Raw genomic sequence first — 20,101 nt, 5'->3', positions numbered from 1 at the left:
AGGAGAGGGCGTAATTACTCTGGGTAAGCTCCACTAGGCTTTAACCTCACCGCACTGGAAGCCGAGGCTACAGTTAATCATCATAAATTCAGGTGTACCATGCGAAGTTCCATATGCATTAGTAGGTTATAGCATAAGAAGGACACTATCTGATGTGAATTAATGTAGGCTATAGCTCTACTATTGATTGGACGGTGTCTGGGTGAGCCTTTTCTTGTTTGCTTATGGCCCTATACACCAGTATCTGTTTGTGGTGGTAAATAAATGGCTATGACAATTATGGATGATAACTCTTGGTAAATATACTGAACAAAAATATAAATGCAACATGCAACAATTTCAAAAATGTTTCTGAGTTACAGTTCATATAAAGAAATCAGTCAATCGAAATAAATTCATTACGCACTAATCAACGGATTTCATATGACTGGGAATACAGATAGGCATCTGTTGATCAAATACATAAAAATAAAAAATGGGCCTCATAATGGACCTCAGGATCTCGTCACGGTATCTCTGTGCATTCAAATTGCCATTAATAAAATGTAACTGTGTTCGTGGTCTGTACCTTATGCCTGCCCATACCATAACCCCACCGCCACCATGGGGCACTCGGTTCACAATGTTGACATCAGTAAACCGCTCGCACATATGACGCCATACACGTGGGTAGAGAAATTAACATTTAATTCTCTGGCAACAGTTCTGGTGGAAATTCCTGCAGTCAGCATGCCAATTGCACGCTCCCTCAACTTGAAACATCTGTGGCATTGTGTTGTTTGAGAAAACTGCACATTTTAGTGGTCTTTTATTGTCCCCAGAACAATGTGCATCTGTGTAATAGATCATGCTGTTTATTCAGCTTCTTGATATGCAATACCTGACAGCTGGATGGATTATCTTGGCAAAGAAGAAATGCTCACTAACAGGGATGTAAACAAATTTGTGCACATTTGAGAGAAATCAGCTTTTTTTTATGGAACATTTCTGGTAACTTTTATTTCAGCTCATGAAACATTTGAACAACACTTCACATGTTAAATCAGTCAAATGTATTTATTAAGCCCTTTTTACATCAGCCAATGTAACAAAGTGCTGTACAGAAACCCAGCCTAAAACCTCAAACAGCAAGCAATGCATATCTAGAAGCACGGTGGCTAGGAAAAACTCCCTAGAAAGGCCGGATCTTAGGAAGAAACCTAGAGAGGAAACAGGCTCTGGGGTCAGTCTTCTTCTGGCTGTGCCGAGTGGAGATTATAACAGAACATGGCCAAGATGATGTTCAAACGTTCATAGATAACCAGCAGGGTCAGATAATAATAATCACAGTGGTTGTAGAGGGTGCAACAGGTCAGGAGAAAATGTCAGTTGGCTTTTAATAGCCGATCATTCAGAGTTAGAGACAGCAGGTGCGGTAGAGAGTCCAAAACAGCAGGTCCGGGACAAGGTAGCACATCTGGTGAACAGGTCAGGGTTCCATATCCGCAGGCAGAACAGTTGAAACTGGAGCAGCAGCATGACCAGGTGGACTGGGGACAGCAAGGAGTCATCAGGCCAGGTAGTCATGAGGCATGGTCCTAGAGCTCAGGTCCTCCGAGAGAAGAGCGAAAGAATAGAGGGAGCATATTTAAATTCACACAGGACACTGGGTAAGACAGGAGAAATACTACAGATATAACAGACTGACCCTAGCCCACCGACACACAAACTATTGCAGAATAAATATTGGAGGCTGAGACAGGATGGGTCGGGAGACACTGTGGCCCTGTCCAACGATACCCCCGTACAGGGCCAAACAGGCAGGATATAACCCCATACACTTTGCCAAGGCACAGCCTCCACACCGCTAGAAGGATATCTTCAACCACCAACCTACTACCCTGAGACAAGGCCAAGTATAGCCTATGAAGATCTCCCCCACGGCGCCAACCCGGACAGGAAGATCACGTCAGTGACTCAACCCACTCAAATGACGCACCCCTCCTAGGGACGGCATGGAAGAGCACCAGTAAGCCAGTGACTCAGCCCCCATAATAGGGTTAGAGGCAGAGAATCCCAGTGGAGTGAGGGGAACCAGCCAGGCAGAGACAGCAAGGGCGGTTCGTCGCTCCAGTGCCTTTCCGTTAACCTTCACAGTCCTGGGCCAGACTACACTCAATCATAGGACCTACTGAAGAGATGAGTCTTCAATAAAGACTTAAAAGGTCGAGACTGAGTCTGCTTCTCTCACATGGATAGGCAGACCATTCCATAAAAATAGAGCTCTATAGGAGAAAGCCCTGCCTCCAGCTGTTTGCTTAGAAATTCTAGTGACAGTAAAGAGGCCTGCGTCTTGTGACCGTAGCGTACGTGTATGTATGTACGGCAGGACCAAATCGGAAAGATCGGTATGAGCAAGCTCATGTAATGCTTTGTAGGTTAACTAACAGTCCTAGCCTTAACAGGAATCCAGTATAGTGAGGCTAGCACTGGAGTAATATGATCAAATTTTTTGGTTCAAGATTCTAGCAGCCGTGTTTAGCACTAACAGAAGTTTAGTTAGTGCTTTATCCGGGTAGCTGGAAGTAGACCATTGCAGTAGTCTAATCTAAAAGTGACAAAATCATGGATACATATTTCTGCATCATTTTTGGACAGAAGGTTTCTGATTTTTTCAATGTTACGACTATGGAAAAAAGCTGTCCTTGAAATATTCTTGATATGTTTGTCAAAAGAGAGCTCAGGGTCCAGAGTAACGCCGAGGTCCTTCACAGTTTTATTTGAGATGACTGTACAACCATCAAGATTAATTGTCAGATCCAACAGAAGATATCTTTGTTTCTTGGGACCTAGAACTAGCATCTCTGTTTTGTCTGAGTTTAAAAGTAAAACATTTGCCCCCATCCACTTCCTTATGTCTGAAACACAGGCTTCCAGGGAGGGCAATTTTGGGGCTTCACCCTGTTTCATCGAAATGTACAGCTGTGTATCGTCCGCATAGCAGTGAATATTAACATTATGTTTCTGAATGACATCACCAAGAGGTAAAATATATAGTGAAAACAACAGTGGTCCTAAAACAGAACCTTGAGGAACACTGAAATGTACAGTTGATTTGTCAGAAGACAAACCATCCACAGAGACAAACTGTTATCTTTCCGACAGATTAGATCTAAACCAGGCTAGAACTTGTGTAGACCTATTAGGGTTTCCAATCTCTCCAAAAGAATGTGGTGATCGATGGTATCAAAAGCAGCACTAAGGTCTAGGAGCACGAGGACAGATGCAGAGCCTTGGTCTGACGCCATTAAAAGGTAATTTACCACCTTCACGAGTGCAGTCTCAGTGCTATGATGGCGTCTAAAACCAGACTGAAGCGTTTTGTATACATTGTTTGTCTTCAAGAAGGCAGGGAGTTGCTGTGCAACAGCTTTTTCTAAAATGTTTGAGAGAAATGGGAGATTCGATATAGACCAATTTCGTTTTTTATATTTTCTGGGTCAAGGTTTGGCTTTTTCAATAGAGGCTTTATTACTGCCACTTTTAGTGAGTTTGGTACACATCCGGTGGATAGGGAGCCGTTTATTATGTTCAACATAGGAGGGCCAAGCACAGGAAGCAGCTCTTTCAGTAGTTTAGTTGTTATAGGGTCCAGTATGCAGCTTGAAGATTCAGAGGCCAATACTATTTTCATCAATGTGTCAAGAGATTTACAGTTGAAGTCGGAAGTTTACATACACTTTAGGTTGGAATCATTAAAACTCGTTTTTCAACCCCTCCACAAATTTCTTGTTAACAAACTATAGTTTTGGCAAGTCGGTTAGGACATCTCCTTTGTGCATGACAAGTCATTTTTCCCACAATTGTTTACAGACAGATTATTTCACTTATAACTCACTGTATCACAATTCCAGTGGGTCAGAAGTTTACATACACTAAGTTGACTGTGCCTTTAAAATGTTTGGAAAAATCCAGAAAATTATGTCATGGCTTTAGAAGCTTCTGATGGGCTAATTGACATAATTTGAGTCAATTGGAGTTGTACCTGTGGATGTATTTCAAGGCCTACCTTCAAACTCAGTGCCTCTTTGCTTGACATCATGTGAAAATGAAAAGAAATCAGCCAAGACCTCAGAAATAAAATTGTAGACCTCCACAAGTCTGGTTCATCCTTGGGAGCAATTTCCAAACGCCTGAAGGTACCACGTTCATCTGTACAAGCAATAGTGCGCAAGTATAAACACCATGGGACCACGCAGCCGTCATACCGCTCTGGTCTCCTAGAGATGAAGGTACTTTGGTGCAAAAAGTGCAAATTAATCCCAGAACAACAGCAAAGGACATTGTGAAGATGCTGGAGGAAACAGGTACAAAAGTATCTATATCTACAGTAAAACAAGTCCTATATCGACATACGCTCAGCAAGGAAGAAGCCACTGCTCCAAAACCGCCATAAAAAAGCCAGACTACGGTTTGCAACTGCACATGGGGACAAAGATCATACTTTTTGGAGAAATGTCCTCTGGTCTGATGAAACAAAAATAGAACTGTTTGGCCATAATGACCATCGTTATGTTTGGAGGAAAAAGGGTGAGGCTTCCAAGCCGAAGAACACCATCCCAACCGTGAAGCATGGGGTTGACAGCATCATGTTGTGGGGGTGCTTTGCTGCAGGAGAGACTGGTGCACTTCACAAAATAGATGGCACCATGAGAAAGGAAAATTATGTGGATATATTGAAGCAACATCTCAAGACATAAGTCAGGAAGTTAAAGCTTGGTCGCAAATGGCTCTTCCAAATGAACAATGACCCCAAGCATACTTCCAAAGTTGTGGCAAAATGGCTTAAGGACAACAAAGTCAAGGTATTGGAGTGGCCATCACAAAGCCCTGACCTCAATCCTATAGAAAATTTGTGAGCAGAACTGAAAAAGCGTGCGCGAGCAAGGAGGCCTACAAACCTGACTCAGTTACACTGGCTCAGTCAGGAGGAATGAGCCAAAATTCATCCAACTTATTGTGGTAAGCTTGTGGAAGGCTATCCGAAACGTTTTGACCCAAGTTAAACAATTTAAAGGCAATGCTACCAAATACTAATTGAGTGTATGCAAACTTCTGACCCACAGGCAATGTGATGAAAGAAATAAATCATTGTCGCTACTATTATTCTGACATTTCACATTCTTAAAATAAAGTGGTGATCCTAACATTACCTAAGACAGGGAATTTCTACTAGGATTAAATGTCAGGAATTGTGAAAAACTGAGTTTAAATGTATTTGGCTAAGGTGAATGTAAACTTCCGACTTCAACTGTATTGACTCAAGACATTTCATTTGTAAAAAAAATAATACAAAAAAACATAATTCCACTTTGACATTATGGTGTATTGTGTGAAGGCCTGTGACCACAAAAATCTCAGTGGAAAAAGTCAAAGGGTGTGAATACTTTCTGAAGGCACTAATGCATAGTTCAGTCCTTTGCTTTTTACTTCAATGCATCTTTTATATTCATCTGTATTCTGTTAAAATATAACATGTTTCAAGTTAAAACTGTAGTTTGTTTGTATCCTGTTTAGTGAATGATTACTGTGACTATTAATGGCATATAGGACATGAAACTGTGTATATATTAATTTAGAAAGGTTGACCTTATCAGATAAGAGGAAATTGCCTAGGATCAGAGAGAAGGGTCAGGCCAGAACAGAAGGGGGTGTGATTCTGATCTAGCTAAACAAGAGAGGACCATGGACATTCCACAGGGGAAAGGAGGGAAACTTATTGGGGTCACAAAATGTATAGCTGGGGAGGTGACGCCTACAATGGAAGAGTATAAAGTGTGTTGTGAACTTTCTAAATGTATGCACTCAGCAGACTGTATCCTTGGTATTAAACACTTGAAACTTCTCTTGAGCTATTGGTCTCGATTCCTTATTGCAAAGAGGTTGCAATAGAGTTTTTCTTTTTAACAAGGGACAATATAGCCTATTGGATTATCCTGTTGTCTGGCTGCCCACTCTGGTGGTGCTGAAATTGGCAGTAACACATCACACTGACTGGCGGTAGCTTTTTGTCCATGGTCCCGAATCGTGGTTACAATGGTCACGGTGTTGGTGTGTGCTGTTTAAATGAGCGCATCTTGGGCAACCAGTCTTCGTGGGGCTTCACTTCATCGCGTACTTTCTTGAGTGCAAAATGACAGTTGTTGTGTATATGGCTGCATTTCAGATAGGCCAACCTTTTTGTGTATGTCGCAGTAGTATAGGAGCAATACCATGTGTAAACAAAAAACAAGTAGGCAAACGTACACTCTTACCATTCATTTGAATTACACAGTCAAAATATGACAGGCTACTGTAAAAGTGATGTCAATACTATGAAAACGACACAGCCTACTTTTTCGCCCCGTCCCTGCTCTCTTGCTATAGCATGTGTGTGTTGCTCTCGGAATGGGCATTTACTCTTATTCGCTGCAAATTTAAATGAGCTACTGCCATGTATGATAAGGGAATTTATATGTTTAAAGTAATGATAAGAGAATCTGAATGACATTAAGAGTAATGACTAAAGTATTTCACCCTAATAGTTACAGAAGCTTAGACAATGTGTTTAGACATAATACTAGAATATTGTGAGACAGTGGGAACATTGTGTTTGTGTGTGATAAAGAGGAACTGACAACAGACATGTTTTGGTACTGTGAGACCAAGGACAGGAGATCAAGTTCCTCCACCCAGGGAGGAACAGATGCACTTGTAGGAGTTATATAAAAGGCTGTGCGCATTATATGACTTTAGAACGTTCTCGTGAATAAACAGCCAACCTTTTGCATAAGCTGAGTCTTTGCCTAATTATTATTAAACCCAGGGTCTTACAAACCTCGGGGATTGGTCAAAGCTTAAGTAATTGTTAGTTATCATCATTGGGATTGAAAATTCTCGTGACAATGTAGGACATTTCACATCAGCTATGACTATAGAGTGTGCACTTAGTTTGATTTAGTTAGCTTTTCTGAAACGCAATCATACAGAAAATATTGCACAACTGGAGAAGTGGCGGCTTGGTTACGCTCATTGTGTCACAAATTCAACAGAAATGTAGCCTATAGTTAAGCAACAAGGCACGAGGGGGTGTGGCACATGGCCAATATATCACGGCTAAGGGCTGTTCTTTGGCACCATTAGCAGCCATTAGCCATGGTATATTGGCCATATACCACGAACCCCCGTGGTACCTTATTGATATTCTAAACTAGTTACTAAAGTAATTAGAGCAGTAAAAATAAATGTTTCGTCATACCCAAGGTATATGGTCTCATATACCACGGCTGTCAGCCAATCAGCATTCAGGGCTGGAACCACGCAGTTTATAATTCTAATTGAAATTTAAGCTATGAAGCCTGTAAGAATTTTTTATAAGCTATCGGTGCTCATCCTGTTGAGCTGATATGTGCGTGTTGGTAGGCGCAAATTATGTGTATGCCTACGGCAGCATTTCGGATACACATGTAGTAGTGGGGCGCATGTTTTTCTTGTGTTATTATATAAAGCGACGGTTGTGATTGCGTAAGGCTACGTTTAGGTACATTTGAACAGTAGTAGGACCAATCTACCTTGTGTTATTATGGCTCCAAAGCAATACTAGTTGTACTCCCACCCCCATGGATTTAAAATGCCTCCCTCTGGCATGTCATCCTGCTTCCAGGTCGGTTAAATCAAAAACACGAAGTGCCTGCGGCACTCCAGGACCAGGGTTGCCGACATTGGGTCGTCAGTAGTTACCACAGTCATAAAGTCATAAACCCAGCCTATTTCTACAATTTATCTTCTTAAAATGTGATTTTAAACCTAACCTTGACCTAGCTCTTGAAAACTCTAGGCATTCTCCTTACAGTTCAGCCATTAGCTTCGCCCACAACTGGCTCATGTGAACTACAATCCAGACGCTGTGTTTTAACATTTAGAAACATCAATAATCATAGTTTGCGGTGTGGCTTTCGAAACATATGGCCCTTATCTTTCATCAGTGATAAAGAATCATTCAAATAAAAAAGATACATTTACTGTAGCAGTTTTGCACAGATCCATACAGCTACCTCCATCAGACCAAACTACACTTGCCCAGTTATGCTTACAGGCTGACTACACCGCTTGTGATGCGTGCGTTGCAAAATAAATGTAGACATACATGTTATTCAATTATTGCACCCACACTGCTCGCGAGCGTCTGCGTTGCCAAGGGCTAAAATAGAAGTCAGTTCTATTTCTGACGCAGATCGCGCTGCAAGGCCTGCCTCTCCCATTTCCTCATTGGTTTGTAGAAGCAGGTACCCACATGACATCTCCTCATTGGTTATACCCATGTGGATGACTGAAAGACGAACAAGGTCAGTGGCGGTAATGCACCTAATTTATGACAGTTGCCAATAGCAATATAAAGTCAAGAGAAGAAAAAGCCTGGAAGGAAGAGAGATGACTAGAAACGATTCGGTTGACCGTTTTATGTGTGGATTAATTGGCGGAGTAGAGGACCTTGTGCATTTCGGGTAAAATAACTCAATGTTTATATCCCAGGACAAATTAGCTAGCAACAGAAAGCTAGCTAAAATGGACAAATTAACTAGCAAGTGCAAGCTAGCTGGCTAAATTGCCATAAATGTTTAATGCTTTTCGACCTGTCCCCAAATTAATGTAATTGGTTCAGAGTTTGTTTTGATATTTTAACCTGCGTGTCATGATCGCGTTTGGTGTGGGGGGACAAAATACATTTGCGCACGCGCACAGCCGGTTTGGGTTCCGTGTTACACACAGGTGTTCAGAGGATGCGAGATAGCTAATTAGCACAGGTGGTCTCCACTTGTCTTCAGGTGGTTTTCCGTAAACAAGTGCTGTAACATGGAGATATGGCCGTGTTGTAACACTAACACTATCAGGGTGTGTATATATTTAACATTTTGTTCTTTGAAAAATATTTCTTGCTGATATGAAAGGTCCTTATGCTTCCAAACCCATACCACAATCGACACGTATTAGTGTTCAGATTGAGAGTAATGGCTCTAAACAAAACTCCCCCGTACAGAAGACGCCTTTGTCAAATGACTCGTGTGTGTGATGTAATGAAACTGAGTCATGATCACAGGCTAACCTTAACCACACTGCTAACCTTAAATTAAGCCCAAAAAGCTAATTTTAGTTTTCATACATTTTTATGATATAGAAATTTTTTTACTTTGTGGCTGTGCCAACTAGTGGACGCCGGTTGCCTACCCGACATATACTGAACAAAATTATGAACGCAACATGTAAAGTGTTGGTTTCATGAGCAGAAATAAAAGATCCCAGTAATGTTCCATAAGCACAAAAAGCTTATTTCTCTCAAATGTTGTATACATCCCTGTTGGTGAACATTTCACCTTTGCCAGGATAATCCATCCACCTGACAAGTGGGCCATATCAAGAAACTGATTAAACGGCATGATCATTACACAGGTGCACCTTGTGCTGGGGACAATAAAAGGCCTCTCTAAAATGTGCAGTTTTGTCACATAACAATGCCAGAGATGTCTCAAGTTTTGATAGAGCGTGCAATTGGCTTGCTGAATGCTGGAATGTCCACCAGAGCTGTTGCCAGATAATTAAATGTACATTTCTCTACCATAAGCCACCTCCAACATCGTTTTAAAGAATTTGGCAGTACACCCAATAGGACTAAAAACTGCAGACAGAGTAACCACGCTAGCCCAGGACCTCCACATCCGGCTTCTTCCCCTGGGGGATCGTCTGAGACCAGCCACCCGGACAGCTGATGAAACTTTTGTGTATTTCTGTCTGTAATAAAGCCCTTTAGTGGAGAAGAACGTATTCTGATCGGTTGGGTCTGGGTCCCCGGTGGGTTGGTGGCTGGCCTGGATGCCAAGTAGGTGGGCCTATGCCTTCCCAGGCCCAGTCATGTGAAATCCATAGATTAAGGCCTAATGCATTTATTTCAATTGACTGATTTCCTTATATGAACTGTAACTTGTATGTTGCTTTTATATTTTGTTCTGTGTATATATAGATTTATATATAAATATATATATATTATATGTGTGTTCCTAGCCCGTGACTCCTCCGACCTGTGAATGGCAGCAAGCAATATGCAACATAGCGTCTAGTCTGCCGGAAACTCACACTAAGAAGACGTAAACGGAAGTGAACAGTGCCCACGTTAGCGTTTTTATTGCTGTTATTTAAACATTTATTAACACCCTAGAAAATACGAGTCTTTAACTGCACAGCATCACATACTTACCCCACGTAGTGTTTAATAAGCGTTGCAGACAGGACTTAGTTGATAGATGTTATTACATAACCCTAGCTTGCTAACGTGGGCTAAAAATGTCTAACTGTATGGTTTATCACGCTCAAATAGCCTCCATCATGGAGGTGCTAGCAAATGCAGCTGTGGCAGAGATATGTAAAGTCGTAGACGACGATTATGCAGTGTTTCGTTTGGAAATAACTCAAAGCCGGAAAGAAAACAGGACATTGCGGAGGAAACTACTGGAAATGAAGGTCGCACGGGAGCGCGCAGAGAGGACGACGCGAGAGCGCGTCCTCGCTAGTCGTCCCAATAGTGTCAAGATCCTCGACCGATACAGAGGATTGACAAGAGGTACATTTTGCTGAAGGCTGAGGATGCGCAGCCTGTCGCCGTTCGTATATCGCGCAGTGCCTGTTGCCCCGTTCCTCTTTGTACATATGATGTGTTACCAAGAATTTGGTCTTGGTCAGTTTTTGGATTGTATGGAATTATTCCCCTGATTACTTAGCTATCTCGCGCAAATACACAATATCATATTCTAACCAGATTTGAGATTTTCTGCATTTCCTATTATTTAGTCAACGAAAACAATGTGATGCATGGAACATAATACAACGATCAATAAATAGTATATCAAGAAGTTATTAGAAGTGTTACCTTACATCCTTGCCAATTGTAGACAGTGACAATAGTGTATAATATACCATTAAGCATTGACAGTAGCTAACCTAACCACCTCTTTTCCCCCAATCACTCTCTCAGGTGAAGGACATCTCACTGGAGGCCACAGGAGCTTTGTGAAGCCAGTGGGACACAATACATGGAGCGATGACCAACCAATCACTGTTGATGAGGGGAGTGGAACCTCAACCCAGCACATTATCATGATAGAGGTTAGTGTAATAGTGTTGCATAAAAAAAATAAAGTTACTTTGTAAATCGATGTCGCCTGGTTATCTCAGAAAGGCTCCCCTCAGCTATTCACTTGCTTAAATGTACATCATCATTTATCTCCCATAGGCAAGCTTATGAGACTTCCCTACAACATTGTTATCCTTGTTATCTTCTTGTGTCAGTCTGCAGATGCAGAGGCTGCAGGTCCTGTGGTCAAGCAGGAGAGGTCTGAAGGAGAGGAAATCCAACGGCACAGCAGAGACATCCAAACTGGAGCGTCTGGAGCACCCCCTGTAGCCACGGAGGACCCCACTACCACCGCAGTACATCCAAGGGCCCGACGCAGCATCACGGAGGTCAGTGGAACGCAGAACGCCATCCTCAAGTCAGAGACGGAGACCAAGACTTTAACTGTAACACACAGGATCTGACCACAGATCAGACCCAGAGGGGCTGGGGAGACTGGGCCGTCCTCCTGCTCCCGGCTGAGTATTTACCGGTATTTCACCAGAGTCAGAGGACGGTTCATTCCCATGGGGATGATGAAGCGTTAGACGCTGGCGGTGATGATCCGTCTTGTTTTTACACTACAGAGATGGACCCTGGCAACATATCCTTGGGTTTAGAGACACAGACTGATCTGTCTAGAGGGAACTGGAACCGATACAGTAGTAGTGTATACTCTGAAGGGTGCCAAGATAAGAAAGGGGAGGTTATAGTGGTAGATGAGGTGTGAAAATGGAGGGTGACGCTCCTACCACATGGAATGCAGATAGTGACCTTGGAGACAGACACTCACAGGGCAGAGATTTCTTACATTATTGGGAAAGCTTGGAGACAAATCCAAACGTCGCGACCCACTCCCATTTACACGCATTCAGGAATCTAGACCAGTGTCCACATGGATGGCACCTTCTGATTCACATGGCTGCGTCCTTTTTGATCAGGTATTGAACTCAATCGACAGGGCTAGAGCCCAGGCTCAGGGTGGGGGAGCCACATCAGTCAATAGTAAAGAGAAACGGTTCCTCTGCATGTTCTGTAACAAAGGCTTCAGCTGCCCCCAGAAGGTGGAGATCCACCAGAGGGTCCACACAGGGGTGTACCCAATGTGAGAAGAGGTTCTCCCACCAGGACACCCTGAAGAGGCTGTACCATTGAGAGCATCTTGACTGGCTGCATCACTGCTTGGTATGGCAATAGCACCGCCGTCGATCGCATTGCGCTGCAGAGCGTGGTGCGGACAACCCAGTACATCCAGGACCTCTATATCAGGCGGTGTGAAAGGAAGGCCCGGAAAATAGTTGAAGACTCCAGCCACCAAGCTATAGACTGTTCTCTCTGCTTCAGCACAGCAAGCGGTACCGGTGCATCAAGTCTGACATCAACAGCTTCAATCCCCAAGCCATAAGCCTGCAAAATAGCTAACAAAATGGCTACATGGACCATCTGGGTTGACCCTTGTATTTTATTTTTGCATTGTCTCTATGCACACTCCAGAACACACACAAACACTCAATTCATCATTTGCTCACACACATAATATGCACATACATTTATACTGACTCTACACCCACTCACATACATTCATCATATACGCTGCTGCTACTCTGTTTATCACATATCCTGATGCCTTGTCACCTTACCCCTACACATATCTACCTCTGTCGCTCCAGTATCACTGCAAATTGTAATATGTAATATGGTACTGGAACTGACTGTATATAGTATGCTTGTTTACTTTTTCCTTATGTTATATTTAGTATTACATTGTTATTGGTTACTGTATTGCTGGGTTTAGAGATTACAAGAAAGGCATTTCACTGTACTTGTGCCGGCGACATTAAAACTTGAAGAAAGGCAAGAAAGGCCGTTTGCCTGTACACACCGCAGGAAGAGGTTCTGCGAGAGGAACTACCTCATGATACACCAACAGAAAATACATTCCACTCTATAAAATAGGAAGTTACCATTCCACACGATAGCTTCTGACATTTAAAATCAAACCCTGCATTAATGACAAAGATACATTTGTGTTGTTGTCAGCAGAAAAAATCCATAGCTTTTGTGTGATTATAAGCCTAAAAAGTCTGCTTCATATTGCGTTTGTGCTATGTAGGTTATAGGATATTCACAGATTTTCCCAAGACACTGTTAATGAAAGCAGTTTCTCAAGTTCAAGCTGATTTTTTTTGGTGTGTGGTTTTCATATAGTGTATTTAACACTTGTTTAATGAACACAAAATGGGATTTTTTATTCTTAGACTTTCATTGAGACTCTTAACCCACACACTAACAAACGCCTACTGTACACGTCAAAATAGTTTGTCTGATGATTACCCACAACAACATTTATGTCCACCATGATGGGTTTAACAACAATGAAGTCATTCTGTAACTACAGTATAGGACTCAAACGTAGTGGGGATGGATAAACACTCCATGTTGAAAGTGTGTTTATCTGCGTGTACGTACCTGAGGGAGTGTATGTCTGTGTAATCTGTATCACCTGTCTCTTCCAGGAGGAGGAGGGTCCAGAGGTGCAGCTAGTGAGGAGGAGGGGTGTGAGGAGGGATCTGGGGAACCCTGAGGGGACCATGGTCATGGAAGACAACCAGACTACACCTCCTCCTGAACCCACAGAGGAACCAGCTGAGCAGCACAGGACCACACACAGTCTCACTGAGGTGAGCCCACTGTAAACTACTGTCTGAATGGTATTAGGTCAGGGCTCGTATCCACAAACCCTCTCAGAGTAGGAGTGCTGATCTAGGATCAGTTTTGCCTTTTAGATCATAATGAATAATACTATATAGACAGGTGAGGACCTGATACCCGATCAGCACTTCTACTCTGAGACTCTTTGTGGATACAGGCCCAGATCTTGATTAAGTGTGGGACCATGCCTTTCAATTATCAAACGATTAAAGATAGTCAAGTAGTCAAATCAACTAACATGTTTGCATAGTACTCATAGCAATCCCTCATTGCCCAATCACAAGATAGCAAGGTGCTCATATCAGATTTGTTGATCCAACATCCTCTCACTCTGTATCTCTTACAGTCAGTAGACATGGAGGATGGGAAGCCTGATCTGCTGCTAGTCAAAGAGGAGACAATAGAAGATGAACCAGAGAGCATTGATCTGCTGAGTGGATTAAAGATGGGGGAGCAAGGTAAGGGAGAAATACATATAGCCTACATACAGTAATAGATCTTCAATGGGAATAGTAATGCACCTGGCTATGATTTTGTCTTCATTCATCAAATTGAGTCAATACAATGTAGGTTTACGTACTAAATTATAATGTATGAACTTGACCAGGTCATTAACTCATGCCATGTTTATAAATTCTAATTTGTAACCTCTTCCTGCAGGTGATTGGCTGGAGGATAACAGAGGAGACTGGGTAGCCGTCTTGGATTCCCAGACCGGTGCGGCCAAGGGCCCGCAGGACGATATCACTGAGCAGGCCAGGACCAGAGGCGACATAGTAGAGGTCAGTGGATGGGACAGTGTTCTCAACTCTGTATTGGGGAACAACACCAGGGTCCATGTTCCAGTTGAAACAGACAGTCGAAAACAAAACACCCAAACTTAGCCTTCATTACAACAGACTGGCTGTGACCAGGGTGAAGTGTATTCAAACATGTAAAAATAAATTTGAACGCATTAAATTGTCCACCAGCAATAGTAGCTTGTCAAGGTTAAGTTTTCCCTCTCAATTTCTGAAATTACTCCCTCTAAAGTCTTGGCACCTTTAGGTTTGAATTTCAGTCTGATGAGGGGGGGGGCAGTCCAGTGTTGTGATTGGCTATTACGCAGCCTGCAACTTGTTGTGATTGCTTGAGTCGTCTGTTTGTGGGCCTTCAAACAGATGCAATACAGTGCCGTCTGTTTAGCCAGCTTGCCAGCTTGAGAAGTAAGCGCCAAACAACTTGGAAACCCAGCTGCTTGATAAGGAAATTAATTGTGAAATAAATTCAAATAGGTGTACTATAACTTACGTTGAGTGGAATCTACTCACCAAAGATACCTAGCTATTTGTTAACCAGCAATGTTTGTCTGTAAAATGGAAGCAATGAGTTCACTAATTCAAGGCAGGATCCAATATTTACGGTATTAAGCCCAAGGACACACAGCACATGGGGATTTTGAATTATATGAAGACCCCAAGGGGACAATCTGCTACAGTTCATACAGTACATAACAGGTCCCAAATAACAGAATGTAAACTGACGTGAATATGATAAACCAGCTTTATTCCCCAAATATATTTGCATGTACAGGAATTTGACTCTGTGAAATGGTGCTGCCACAATAAACAGACAAAATATATAGACTCAGAATTTCCACAAAACTTTAGACTAAACTATAAGCTACATGATAAATGATGCATGTAAGCGGTACAATTTTGTGATACTCAGAGACAATATAGCCATATTACCATAAAACTGTTTATATAATAGCCTCAGCTTGAGACTTGCATCATAATGGGTGTATAGAATGTATTAATAAGGATAAAGCTTTTATAATACATTGAGATGCTATTGTACTGATGTTAATGTGATAGAATTGTATTTCTGTAACCAAGTCTAGCTCAGTCATAGGCACGCCCCAGGGACACATACAGGACCAGGCGTCATTTGACAAGCCTGTTCTATGGGCACTATAAAACACCCCCTGATTTACATTTCTTCAGACCAGGTCCCCACTCCATGGCCAATAGGTTTTACCATCCAATTCCTCTACTGAAAGTGAACCTTACCACGTGGTTAACTTTTAGACTTGATACCGACAGAATAAGAACAAGTCTTTGATATTAATTATTAGTCTGCAGCTAAGTAAATTATATCATTGAACGCGAAGACCAACGAAACAACCATTCTATGACGACATTAATGAATGTCGCTCTGAAAGATCCATTCTAACCGAGAGAGAGAGAACGCGGACAAAACTTTCCATCAGAACAACGACACATGAGCGTAAATATATATTGATTGCAATTGTTCCCGAATGAGCGAGCCTTCAATTGTCAATTGTTAATATTAATGAACTCTGTGTACCTCCTCAGCTGACCGTTTATGACCCATTGTCTAACAGACCAGCCATGCCTGTTAGCCATTAGCGCACATTACTATACCAATCCTTTGTGACGATAATTACTGTTTGTATGTTTTCTGTTAATTACTTAGTGTAGTAAATAAATGATTTTAAGACAATTGATGTATGGATGATTTTAGTAAAGACTGGGTTCATGCAGATACAACAATTTACGACGTTTGGAATGAGACTGGACGCGAGGTAAAATACACCATTTAAACCAGAAGATAATCGGCCTATACTATAATAGAATATAATATTATAGTACAGGAAAGTTATATTAGGAAAATTATAGCTTTGTAATCTGAATATTCACCTTGGTGCCCCGATCTCCTAGTTAATTACAATTAAACGATTAATCAGTTTAGTCGCGTGATAATAATTACAGGGAGCTAATTGATAAACATGTCTTCAGTTTAATGGTACCCCCAAAGACACGACAGAAGTTATTGTCACATATCGTTTTGTGCAATAAATGTGATTGCCATTTTGTTTAAATTAAATACTAAATTGACTCAGTGCTGTCTGACTTGGTTATTTTTGTATCATTGCAAAGATTCTGATGGGCTTGACTGTGGTTAACATTTTATAATGTCATGTTTGTATGTACAGCAAAGAGTTTCTTACATAAACCTTTATGCTTTTCTGTACCATCTTTGTTTGCAGTCTGCAGTCCATGAAGACTTGCTGATATCCGGTGTTACTGGCGGGAGAGACTGGACCTCTGAAGCAGCTGATCACAAACCCTGGCACCAGATCAGGAACATGGATCAGGAGCCATCGCTCTTCCTTCCAGAGTCAGAACCCAACCGTGAGGAACAGAGACTCCACCACAACCACTACACAGAACACAACCAGTGGACAGGAGGACTAAACAACCTCAGTCCTGTTGGTCATCAGAGAGACAGAGGCTCCGGTCAGCAATCCATTATGCAGCCCAGACCCTTCTCGTCACGGTCTCAGTGCAGTGATGAAGCAGGGCCTGGGGCTGATAGAGATAGACCCTCCTGTTCCTATGATTCAAACACCACAGTATCCATGATGAACAGAGCAGGTCACCCTGGGCTTCAGCCTTCACAGAGAGTGGTGGGAGACCCCCCTGGTGCGAGTCTAACAGGAAGTCTGTCTTCTCCTTCAGGGTCTCATCTAATGCCCGGTGACTGGGTTCATAGAAGGCCTGGTCCTGGGTCTAGCCTTCCTCAGTTACCTCAGGGTTACCCCACCAATACAGACAGGGTCAGGATGGGTGTTCACCACAAGAGGTATCTAGCCTATAACACATCACACAATCCCAACAACACCCAAACAATGGCTAGAGGTCAAGGAGGGAGCTCAAAGACTAACCAATTGAGGGTGGCGACTCCCGTTTCTACCTCTGGTGTCATTGGGTCACAACGTGGGAGGCCGAGCATTAGGACGGATGCCGACAAGCCGTACGCCTGCCCCACGTGTGGGAAGCGCTTTACTGAGGCGAACTATGTGAAGCAGCACCAGACCGTTCACACCCTTCAAGTGCAGACTAAACTACAAGAGCTTATCAGACATAGGAGTGTCCACAACGGGGAGAAATCGTAGCAGTGTGTCTTCAGATGTACGCAGGGGATGTCAGGGAGTCATTCTTTAGCTGACATAGTTATAGTTATCATGTGAAGTGTCTTGGGGTAAGAGTGTAATTAACAACATACCCCCTCATTAACACTTTGTTAACTTGTTTTTAAGAGACAGTACATCTAGGCTAGAACAAGGACAGTTGAATATTTACCTTACTGAGGTGATGTCGATGGAATAAAGTAATTCTATTATTTTCTACTATATTCTTGCTAACACACTGTTCTTTCTAAACAAGTCTGCACTCAGCTTGAAAGATACTGATCATAAGAGATTTGATGTGTAATGTAATAAGCAGTACCGTATTTCAAAGAACAGCGTAAATAACTTTTTCATTTAACCACACCCTTTGAACTATTACGCCAACCAATAAAGACCACAGCCTTAACTTGTGGATTATGGAGAGTCTATGCTAATGGTGCCACGTCAGACACCCTACTCACTTGCACAGGTTCACCACAAGGGTGTCACCCCTCCTTTTTATTTTCTACACCAATGACTGAGGGCCCACGCCAACTGCCATTTTGTGAAGTTTGCCGATGACTCAGTCCTCCGGTCACTCCTCTCAAGAGCCTGACCATGGCCCAGCCATCCAGGACTTCATTGCCTGGTGTGGCAGTACGCTGCTGGAGTTGAATGTCTTTAAGACAAAATACAATTATTGTCGACTTCAGGAGGAAGCCCGCCAGTACGATGATCATTGATGGAGAGGAGGTGGACAATGTGGACCAGTATAAATATCTTGGCAACATCTTTGATAACACCCGGAAGTTTGAGCAAAACACAGACGACCATCATCAAAATAGCAGACACAATACTTCCTCAGGAAACTGAACTCATTAAGTGTCCACAAATCAATATTGCAATCCTTTTTACAGTTCTTTCATCGAGAGCATTCTGTGTTGTCCTTCGTATGCTGGTTTACATCCCTCTCTGTCAAGAACAGATACTGCCTTCAAGCCATTGTGAACACCTGCTCAAAGATCACCGGGCTGCCTTTCAGAAGTCTGGCCTCATTCTTTGAGCAGCATGCCAGGACGAAAGCCTATGACATTGTGGGGGAGAGCACCGTGTCATCAACCCGCAGTTCCATCTGCTCCCCTTTGGGACGTTGCCTGTGCTTTCTCAAGTGTTCCACCAATAGGCGCAGGGCGTTGTTTGTGCCCGAGGCCAATCGCCTGGTTAACAGGACAATTAATGAAGACCTAGGGACTATTCTGGAGATAATTAATGGCAGGGCTATACTAAGAACTGTGGCTACCATGGACTTAAAATGGCACCATGCACTTTTAACTGATGCCTTAGTTGTTTTTTTATGTCTCTTACATGTAAAAAAAAAAAAAAAAAAAAAAAAATTAAATAAAAAAGTGTGTGTTTGTCCTGTCTGAAGCACTGTCAGCCCTGAACAAATTGCCTCTCGGGGATGAATAAAGTTGTATTCTAAGTTTCGAGAAGTAGAATTGTTGTGCTTTTCTTTTTCTTTTGTGCATCCTTTGCCCAGAGGCAGCGGGCGCTCCGTGTCACACTCCTCAGGATCGACCTGTGTCATTCTTTGCTCTCTGGAGCAGGTAGCATTGAGTGTAGAGGTGGATCAACTGAAAATCAATATTTCTGGTGTTTGTGACGCCCGCCGTTTGTTGAGACGTAGATCCGGTGGCAATGGCAAGACTGAGAATACCCAGTCTGTCTTGAACTATGACAGAGTTTCTACCTGATAAGGTCAGATGAGGTTATATTTGCTATTCTGTGAGGCCCATGTTCCAAACCCGCTATGGTGCTTTAGTTGCAAAGGATTCAGACACGTTGCAGCAATGTCTAGAAGGGAGATCCCACATTGTGAGAAATGTGCAGGAGGGCATAGTCAGAGAGTGTTGGGATAGAGAAAGCACTGTGCGCCCTGTGAGAGAGACAAGTTGAGATTGACAGAATTCGAGTGGTGCAGAAAGTGTCCTATGCTGAGGCAGTGAAGAGAATAGAGGACAGCCCAAGGGTGAGTGAATAGGCCTGAAGAGAGAGCACCAGATAGGATGAGTTTTAGTAAAGTAGGGTTTCTTGCATTTATTGCTACGGTTATTAACAGTCCTGCACTGATGGAGTGTAAATCCCAGAAAATACAGGTAACTGCCAAAATAATGGAAACAATTGAGTAAATGAGGGATGCAAAGTATATTGAAAGCAGATGCTTCCACACAGGTTTAGTTCATGAGTTAATTAAG

At 42.5% G+C, this 20,101-nt stretch overlaps 1 protein-coding gene across 1 annotated transcript; it reads left to right on the top strand.

The window, feature by feature from the left end:
• The first annotated feature begins 10,148 nt into the window (after positions 1 to 10,148).
• On the top strand, positions 10,149 to 19,255 carry LOC106610127 (uncharacterized). The gene is made up of 7 exons (XM_082978395.1): positions 10,149 to 10,630; positions 11,042 to 11,172; positions 11,356 to 11,529; positions 13,696 to 13,860; positions 14,238 to 14,349; positions 14,552 to 14,673; positions 16,944 to 19,255. Exons 1-7 carry the CDS (start codon positions 10,354 to 10,356, stop codon positions 17,850 to 17,852), a joined length of 1,890 nt encoding a protein of 629 aa, XP_082834521.1. The 5' UTR covers positions 10,149 to 10,353; the 3' UTR covers positions 17,853 to 19,255.
• The last annotated feature ends 846 nt before the right edge of the window (positions 19,256 to 20,101 follow it).

This window comes from Salmo salar, chromosome 08, assembly GCF_965601325.2.
Source record: "Salmo salar chromosome 08, fSalSal1, whole genome shotgun sequence".
Classification (NCBI taxonomy): Eukaryota; Metazoa; Chordata; class Actinopteri; order Salmoniformes; family Salmonidae; genus Salmo; species Salmo salar.
Note: the sequence above shows the minus strand (reverse complement) of the source record. Positions and strands in the feature narration are given on the sequence as shown.